The sequence below is a fragment of the Notothenia rossii genome, assembly GCF_949606895.1.
Source record: "Notothenia rossii genome assembly, chromosome: 4".
NCBI classification, from domain to species: domain Eukaryota; kingdom Metazoa; phylum Chordata; class Actinopteri; order Perciformes; family Nototheniidae; genus Notothenia; species Notothenia rossii.
In genome coordinates, this window is record NC_136902.1 from 4,682,673 (window position 1) to 4,692,672 (window position 10,000).

Here is a 10,000-nt window from a genome sequence, read left to right on the forward strand (position 1 = left end):
GTCAATCAATTTGGAGTGACAGCAGCATACATTTAAAACATGTGTATTAATTAATAAATGGTAAAAGACACATTTAAGATTATATTAACATATATTTGTTATTGGAAAGTCTATTCTGGATTATTATGAATATATTGTTGAAGTTTTTGAAAATCCCATTGTCTGTGTACTCTGTCAAACTGTAACAAAGCTGACAAAGGTGTGTGTGTGTGTGAGTGTGTGTGTTCAGTAATGGACAGCTGGTGAAAGATCCAAACTTCCTGAGGGCTGCTGGAAACAAACTCACACACTCACAAATACACACACACACACACACACACACACACACACACACACACAGTCTGACTGCGTCGCTCAGTGGGGTGAAACCTTTATTAACAAGCGTCACCACAGTAATTAATTGCCTTGTGACTGACAGGAAGACCATTAGCTCCACAGGAAGTGGACTAGAGCACAGCGGACTCCAGCAGCGACTGTGGAGAGTGTGTGACGAGCTGTGTGTGTGTGTGTGTGTGTGTGTGTGTGTGTGTGTGTGTGTGTGTGTGTGTGTGTGTGTGTGTGTGTGTGTGTGTGTGTGTGTGTGTGTGTGTGTGTGTGTGTGTGTGTGTGTGTGTGTGTGTGTGTGTGTGTGTGTGTGTGTCTAGGATAAAGGCTACTGTGGCTGGGAGTCTTTCAGCAAATATTCACCATTAATCCAAACACTCAGCTCACCTGCCTGACTGTCACCGAAGTGAAACCAGGTGACAGGATTTATTTTAAAGTAAGACTGAGGGAGAGGCGATATGTTCAGAGACATTAGGAAAGTTTGGGTTAAACACTGTCTGACGAGAAAAGCGTTTTACTCAAGAAGATATTCATGTTTTTGTAACTTCCTGTATTTTGAGTAAAGTTGTCGTCGAGGAAATACAATGATATCTTTCTTGGTTATTTCTCCCCATTTATCAAATAGTGGAATGAAATGACCTTGTAATGGGGGCATCTTGTTTACTTCCGGAACATAATGACATCACTGTGTTACACTCGCACTTCTATTGGCTAGCGCTCCAACACATTGTACGTGATAGGCTAAGGGGCGGGACATCTCTTTTGGAACATTTCAAACCCCAGCTGATACATTTTTTTGAGAGTTTTGAGATTTTACATTTTACCCGTCGTGCAGAATTGAGCTTCTCTTAATTTCTAGGGAAATCATAATTTTTAGACACAATTAATCAGCTTTGTATTGGTGTCATATTGCATCATCTTGATCTTGCACTAATCCCACACTGTGTGTTACAGCGTAAATACTTTTAAGTAAATAAACATTTTAATGTCTTTACTGTTTTTTTTTTTAATCTTTCGTGGGATGATAAAGACCAGACTTCTTACCCACAGAATAAAAAGGTAAGATGTGACAAGTTGACATTCCTTAGTTTCACAACTCACTCCATAAACACTGATAAAGACATCCTCTTCAGCTTCTCTCTCCACTTACATGTCTCTTTTTAGTAACACCAACTCATCTTCCTCTGAACGGCTTTATGTAAACTATTTGAAACTTGTGTAAAATAAATAACTCTGCTCTAAAAATACATTTTATCCCAGGGTATACACAGGAGTCCTGAAGTCACATGTAATTCCCTTTAAGACCTTTTTTAAGACCCTTTCCATACCTTTTAAGACCTCATCGCCACTTGGAGTTCTAACCGGTTACCTTGGCGACACACTTCACCTCACATTGACTATATACAGTATTGATTGTCCTTCCTCCTTATCTTCCAACCATTTGGACGCAGACTTGCATTTCCCCATAACGATGTTGTTTAGCAACCGGCGTAAACGGACCTTCGCTCGATGTCCTGTTCAGATGACGTCAAATCCAACGCCATAAATAAACTCCACAGAATCACACTACACACCTACGCAATGATTACATTCAGGCAGACTGTAGAATACAACCTCTTTGGACCATTTATATACTTATTGAAAACGAGCTACAAAATGTAATACCTTGGGAAATGCCGTTTAATACTTTTTAATAGCCTTCATTTTCGCTAAATTGATTGATCAACTTTTAATACTTTTTCAGACCCCGCGGACCCCCTGTTTCCACTGTGTAATGTTAACTGACTTCCTGCTCTGTCTCTCCTCTCTCTGCTTTAAATAAACAGATAGTCAGAGCAGCTTCTCTTTAACTCCCAAAAACATTCACTTTTATTCCGAAAATCCCTCCTTCTCTCTCCTTCTCTATATCATGAGTCTCTTTCTTCCCCTCTCAAACTAACAACCCTCTCATCTCCCGCTCTCTTTAGTCAGCCTAATTGCCTGGTAATTAAAATTAATTGCTGTGATTGGACGCTTTCATGTCAATTAAGTGGCTACTCATCTTCTATTAGCCAATTAGCCAATCAGAGGTTGTTACTGTCACCCTGCAATGACACCGAGCACCAATCACGTCCACGAGACCCCCGAACAGAGCTCTTCACCGCTAACGAGCTAAAGAGGTGCTCGTTAGAGGTGATCAGTTCCTGACAGGTGAACCTATCTGCTGCTACAGGTTACTCTGCACACCGCTCTTTATTGTTCTCATACTGCCTGTGCTGCAGCACCTCCTTTCACTCTCTGTCTGAAACCCGGGGCCGAGTCAGCTCTGATTGGGTTAGCTGGCCAGCTTTGTTGTGATTGGTCAACCGCTTAGAGATGTCCCGCCCCTTAGCCTATCAGGTACAATGTGTTGGAGCGCTAGCCAATTGAAGCATGAGGGTTACGTAGTGATGTCATTATGTTATAGAAGTAAAACAGGTAGGGATTTTAGTCTTTGCAGACCATTTACATGCACTTAAACCTAGAACACACTACTGGAAAGGTATCACCACAAAAAGCAGGATAGGACCCCTTGAAGCACTTCCTGTGTTTAATTGCTTTTCCTGTTTGTTGATCATTTTGCTTGAAGTGATAATGATTTCAGGATGATGCACCAGGTGAGCACACTTTAACTAATTGAGGTTTTATGATTATGTTGTGAAACAGAACTCCTTCACACAGCAGGAGATCCAATTCACTTAAAAAGCAGGGGTTGTTTTAATGATAATGATGATGATTATTAAACCTAAATATTCTTCACTTGATTGCTTTTCAGTGAAAACAAGACTTTACTTTCAATAGGCGCTTTCACACCGGAGTACTTTTCCCAGTTTAGTTCCGATATAGTTCAGAAATGTCGCGTTCACACCAAAAAAATCCGGGACTAGAACTTAATTCATGAGAATCTTTTCACCCCCTTTTCAGTCCTTGCTAGAGAGCAGGGGTTTTCGTGGGAGAAAAGGTTCCCATTTCTGATTGGCTGGGCGGATTCCAAACCACGCCCCTTAAAACTCCCAAAAGGTTTTGTGAAGGCGCCATTTTATTATCCTCGCATTAGCATTATTAGCATTAGCATTAGCCCCGCGCACAAACGCAGAGAGACTAATTTATGGCAACACAAAATAAAACATGGGAGCGGTGGAGATGAGGAGGTGTCGGCGTTCTGGCGATTTACTCTGAAGGCTTCAGTAGAAGCTGCTGGGAGTCCCACCAGCTTCTACTGAAGCCAGTCCCCAACTCCGGGGACTTCCGGCCAGGGACTCCGGGTGGCAGTATACGCCGTGAAGTTGTTTGCGGCCTGCCAGTAAACCCAAAGCAGAAGAAGAAGAAGTGATGTCAGTGGCTTCATTTCACTAATCCTCCCTCAGGAACTTATTCCGGTGTGAACGCAATCTGAATTTAGTTCATCAGAACTAAAGAGTTCTGATGAACTAAGTACGGCAAGTGAAAGCACCTAATAGGAAACGGTGCTTTGATGCAAAAAGTAACTCTGGATTTGTTTTGTTGTTTGAGGTGCAATACACGACGCAGCAGCTTTTTGGCATGAAGACACCAAAGTATAGTTCTGGTTTGCGTTGCTCTCATCTTTACTGTCTTTACTTTTTTTTTACCAAATCATTGATTCAGACATTAGTTTCATTGCAATTATATTAAAGAAATGAACATTCAGAGACCTGCTGGACATCGTTTTTGGTTGACTGTAGCAGAAAGTATTTAAGTATTTGTTATTTCATCAAAGACGATTACAAGATAGTTACATAATTGTCTCAGTTTGATATTTGAATCATTATTATTTCATGATTTTTTCTATTTTCTATAAATTACTTACATACGATTATTAGAGGCACTTTGTACTTTGTTAATAATTGTATGTACACAGTTTACAATAGTTAATTAATTGATAAATGTATATATTCAATTGAATCAACAGTAATATTATTGCATGTTTTGGAACGTTTCACATCCCAGCTTATGCTTTTCCAAATCCCCAGTTTTCAGATTGACTTTCCTCCATTCCGAAAATCACCTCTCGTCGACGCAGATAATCATCTTCGTATTTGCGTCGTATTCATATCATCATCATCATCATCATCATCATCATCATCATCATAAGATAAACAGCTGAGAGCTACGGCCGCTTAAAACAATATTAAGTTTGAGATTACCAAACACCACGTCACGGTTTTTCCATCATCCAGGTACAATGCATGTTTCTGAAAACTGCACTTCATCAAAGCTTCCCATGAACTTAAATCACATCCTTCACAGAGTCCTTGAACGCATCAGCAAGTGTGTGTGTGTGAGTGTGTGTGTGTGCCCTTCATGTTGACCTGCAGCTTTACCGTTGTTTACTGAAGCGTGTAATGACAGAGAGAAAGCGGCTCTGACCTCCGTCTCTCCTCTCGTTCATCCAGAGGAGGAAAAATAAATATTGATTCACACTGCAGACTCAAAACTATAAATAACTATCTATAATGCTGTCAAACTACAGAAAGCCATCAGTTTCAAAAACATCAAATTCTAAATTATAAGTTGTATAACATATTCTTGGTAGTTAGATGCTCTTTGACCCATGTTTTAGTCAGAAGATGTAGAAACACTGAAATGTATCACATCCTACTTTTGGATTAAATGGTATAATAATAAATAATGTAGTTTAATTATGAATATTTATTATAGTTTATGTATATATACAGCCACATTAATTAATGTAATGGCCAAAAATGAATATTAAGTGCAAGTATTAAGACAGATGTGCTCATAAAGCTTCCAGATCAAAATGTCAATATTTCAAATTCAGTTCAGCCATGTGTGTGTGTGTGTGTGTGAGTGTGTGAGTGTGTGAGTGAGTGAGTGAGTGAGTGTGAGTGAGTGAGTGAGTGAGTGAGTGAGTGAGTGAGTGAGTGAGTGAGTGAGTGAGTGAGTGAGTGAGTGAGTGAGTGAGTGAGTGAGTGTGTGTGAGTGTGAGTGTGTGTGTGTGTGTGTTTGAGTAAGTGTGTCATAACCAATGTTCTGTTTCTATATGTGTTTGTGTATGGATGTCCCTATTACAACAGACCCAAATGCATGCAGTGACCCTCATAGAGTGTCACAGTGACGCGTCCTAAAACCCGGAAGTAAACTCCTTCCGGTTCCTTCGACAAAAACCAATGCAATTTCTCCAAAGGGTTTAGGAAAATAGCTGGAAATAAGGTCTGTGGTTGAGACACATTTAAGAGACGGGTCACGTTTTGTTCAGCCGGATAATCTCCAAATGTCTACCCTACTTTTATCATTTTCTAATCATAAATCTAGTCGCCAGAAGCAAAATGCTAACGTTATGCTATAAAGGAACTACAGCAGGGTCGCTGCTTCAACGTCACGCCAACTTAAGATCCATATTCAAACACACAGATTCTAAATGGTACGAGTTGAAGCGTTTGTTTGAACAGTCTGCAGGAGGCAGGGACTTGCTTTCAAGCAGAACAGAAACTAACTTAGAGGAGTGTTTACGTGTTCGGCGTAATGACGTACAACGGCCTCCACGACTTCTGTAGTCCTATTCAGCCACTTGGTAACAACCATCGTTTCTCAGACACGTCAACTCTTCAGAAATCACCAGTGGGGTCACTGCTGATGGATTTAATGTGTAGAACAAAACGTGATCCGTCTCTTCAATGTGTCTCAACCACTGACGTTATTTCCAGATATTTTCCTAAATCCTATGGAGAGATCCCATTGGCTCTGAGACGAGGGAACAGGAAGTGGTGAAACTTACTTACTTCCAGGTTTTAGGACGAGTCACTGTGTTCTCTATAGTGAAGGGTTATTGGTGTGTGTGTGTGTGTGTGTGTGTGTGTGTGTGTGTGTGTGTGTGTGTGTGTGTGTGTGTGTGTGTGTGTGTGTGTGTGTGTGTGTGTGTGTGTGTGTGTGTGTGTGTGTGTGTGTGTGTACCTCCATGCCGCTGACCCGTCCCTCCTGGAAGGAACAGTCCTGCAGGTTGTTGGTGCAGATGTGACGATATTTACACCAATGGCACGGAAACTCACTGCTGACACAGGAAGTGCATCTGAGAGGGGGGAAACGAGAGGGAGGTTAGATAATGAGAGGGTAACATTTGATTTACCTTCAGAGTAAATTCAGTCTTTGAACCCTGTCACTTCATATCAAAACAAATTTCACATCAGTGTTGTAAAGAGAAAGCTTCAGGACTGTACGGTCTAAGGAATTTAATCCAGTTTAAAAGAGATACACGTTGAAGAATAAATGATAACGGCTTCATCACACAAGCCGTTAGATGGTATTTATCAATATTAGACATCACACACACCATGTTTGTGTGTGCATTTGTTGGGGACTACTTTCAGCGGTGGATGGATCCACATTTAGGGGTTCTTGTGAGTTAACGTGGTATAAGGATGGTGTGTGTGTGGGATTGATTTAAAATGAAAAACAGTGTGTGTGTGTCCATGAAGAAGAAGATCAATCGGCTGGTTTGAGTCTAAACAATGAAGAGAAATACGGAATAATTTGCCAGGTTTTGGGATTAAAGCAGATTGTCGTGGTTCAAATGTAATCTATGTGTGAGCTCAGCAGGTGAAAGGATCCTGCATCTAACACACACACACACACACACACACACACACACACACACACACACACACACACTGCATTTAACAAAACAGATCACCGTGTGCTGAGACTTTACATTACAGCTCAGTGTGTGTCTGTGTGTGTGTGTGTGTGTGTGTGTGTGTGTGTGTGTGTGTGTGTGTGTGTGTGTGTGTGTGTGTGTGTGTGTGTGTGTGTGTGTGTGTGTGTGTGTGTGTGTGTGAGAGGAAGTGTCTCTGTGTCCAAGGCTCAGAGCTGCTGCTGTTACCAAGGCAACAACGAGAGCCCGCCACGCAGATTATGTTACCCCGAAAAAACCTGCCAACCCCGAGGGGGGGGGGGGGGGGGAGGAGAGACAAGGTCAGAGGAAACAAGGAGAGAGAAGAGGAGAGGAAGAAACAAGTTGAAGGACACAAGAGGGTTAGGGTTAGGAGAAGAGGAGGGAGGAAACAAAGATAGAGGAAACTAGTGGAGAGGAAAAGGAAGAGAGAAGAGGAGAGGCAACAAGAGAGGGGACTAGGGGAGGAGGCAGAAGAAAAGAGGGAATACGAGGAAAGGAAACAAAAGAGGAAACAAGGTGAGGAAAGAAAAAGGAGACTAGGAAACAAGGTGAGGAAGAGGAATTAAGAAAAGTAAATAGAAAATAATAAACAAGAGGAGAGGAAATAGGAAAGGGAATAAGGATAGGGGAGGAACACCAACGTAGGAGGTAACAAGGAGAGAAATAAGGAAAGGAATGAAAAAGAGGAAACAATGGGAGGAACCAAGAGAAAAGGAAACAAACAGAAGAAGTAAACAAGGAGACGAAAAAAGGAGATGAGAGGGAACAAGAGAGGTCAGAGGAGGAAACGAAACAGAGAAAGCAAACTGGGGAAAAGAGGTAATAAGGGGAGAGGTATCAAGAGGATAGTAAAAATGGAGAGGAAACAAGGAGACTGGGAGATTTCAGACTTATGAGTTGAGCACAGAGCAGTTGTAGTATATTAGACAATAGGACTACTTTCAGCGGCGGATTGATCCACATTTGGGGCTCTTTGAGAAGACGTGGTATGAAGATGGTTTGTGTGGGGTTCATTTAAGAAAGCAAACTTGGGAAAAGAGGTAATAAGGGGGGAGGTATCAAGAGAGGAAACAAGAAGATAGGAAAAAAGGAGAGTAAACAAGGGGACAAAGAGCTTTCAGACTTACGAGTTGAGCACAGAGCAGTTGTAGTAGATGAAGTTGGTGGTGATGAACTCAAGTCCGGTTTCTGTGGAGCGGAGGCTGAGCTGCACCACCCGCTTCTCTCCTGAAACATTAAGAATATTCATCATCAGACTCTGCTGATACCATGATAACCAGAGAGGGCAAGAGTACACACATCCTTTCCTCAAATAGAAGTACAGATACTCGTGTTTAAAAATACTCTGGTGAAGGTAGAAGTACTGACTAAACTTCTTCACTCAAGTCAAAGTAAAGAGGCTTTGAAATGTACTTCAGTAAAAAGTACCCATAACTAGCAGCTGTTTTAAAGAGTACCTGACCTCCCTTTATATTAATATTACAATAATGTCATTGTTAGCTAATGAATGTTTCCATGGTGACCAACGGCAACATGACAACGTTTTCATTGGTCCCTCTTCTTTAGAGAAGACCAGGAAATGATGGATACACGGATCGTGTTCAAATCAATAGGCACGCAATGACTCTAAATAATAATGATCACGCCACCAAACACACATTCAGACTAAAGGAACCAGCCTGTTTGGAAAATGAGAGAAGTAGAAAGTACAGGTATTTGAGTTCAACATGTAAGAAGTAGAAAGTACAGGTATTTGTGTTCAACATGTAAGAAGTAGAAAGTACAGGTATTTGTGTTCAAAATGTAAGAAGTCAAAGTTAAAAGTCGTCAGAAAATTAAGTAGTGGAGTAAAGTACTGATACCAGAAAAATGTACTTAAGTACAGTAACAAAGTATTTGTACACCACTACTTCCCACCTCTGATGATAACACATGTAAATAATGTGTGTGTGTGTGTGTGTGTGTGTGTGTGTGTGTGTGTGTGTGTGTGTGTGTGTGTGTGTGTGTGTGTGTGTGTGTGTCTGTCTCACCGTAGGAGTGTGTGTGTGCGGGCAGGTCTCTGAGTGACGGGGACAAACACATCACCTGACCTTTACCCTGCACCTCTCCGGGGGTTTCACTCAGATCCTTGAACACACAGGAGACCCCCGACAGCACCGGGACGTTCTGCACTCTGATGGCTAACTGGAGAGAGAGATATATATCATTAATGAGAGAGATTTAGTACATATTTCATGTACAAAAATTAAACGTTTAAGGTATGTTTTTCCTCTGCTACAGAACACAATGCATCTTTAAAAACACAAGTTCTCACTCAAATCATAGAGGCTTCCCATTTCTTTAAAAAAATCTAAAATCGAACTAAATTCTAACTTTGACAAAAGCCATGAAAACAAGAAGTGCTTCCTGTCCTTCAACTGTATTCCTCCTACTACTGTATACATAAAGGTTTTAAGAGACTGTGTGTGTGTGTGTGTGTGTGTGTGTGTGTGTGTGTGTGTGTGTGTGTGTGTGTGTGTGTGTGTGTGTGTGTGTGTGTGTGTGTTACCTGAGTCAAGGTGTGTCCACAGAATCACCTTTCAGTTACTGAACTTTAAAGAGTACCAGTTTACCTGTGTTGCCGGGGAGGTGACGGACATGTTGCTCGGGGTAACCGTGATTTCCACACATTGATCAAATCGGGTGTTGAAGTGCTGAGGCTCCTCCCACCTATCACACGCTTCCTGTCTGGAACACCTGGAGGGTCACAGTAACACAGGGTCAACATACTGAACACACACCTGTTCACATATTAAAGTGAAATTAATCAATTTTAAACTCTGTGAAGCTCCAAAGTATTTCCCCTCCCAGGTGTGTAGTCAGTGCAGGTGTGTGAGAGCAGTATACAGGTGTGTGTGAGAGCAGTATACAGGTGTGTGTGTGAGAGCAGTATACAGGTGTGTGTGAGAGCAGTATACAGGTGTGTGTGAGAGCAGTATACATATGTGTGTGAGAGCAGTATACAGG

General features: G+C 41.5%; 1 protein-coding gene across 1 annotated transcript in view; it reads right to left on the bottom strand.

Moving 5' to 3' along the window:
• Positions 1-10,000, bottom strand: part of LOC307037695 (plexin A3-like) — a gene marked incomplete at both ends in the record, with an annotated part of 44,926 nt that overhangs the window by 25,721 nt on the left and 9,205 nt on the right. The window contains 4 exons of the mRNA XM_079678752.1: positions 6,277-6,391; positions 8,122-8,221; positions 9,025-9,178; positions 9,607-9,730. Of these exons, the coding sequence (XP_079534878.1) occupies positions 6,277-6,391; positions 8,122-8,221; positions 9,025-9,178; positions 9,607-9,730 (493 nt within the window). The remainder of the gene's footprint in view (positions 1-6,276; positions 6,392-8,121; positions 8,222-9,024; positions 9,179-9,606; positions 9,731-10,000) is intronic.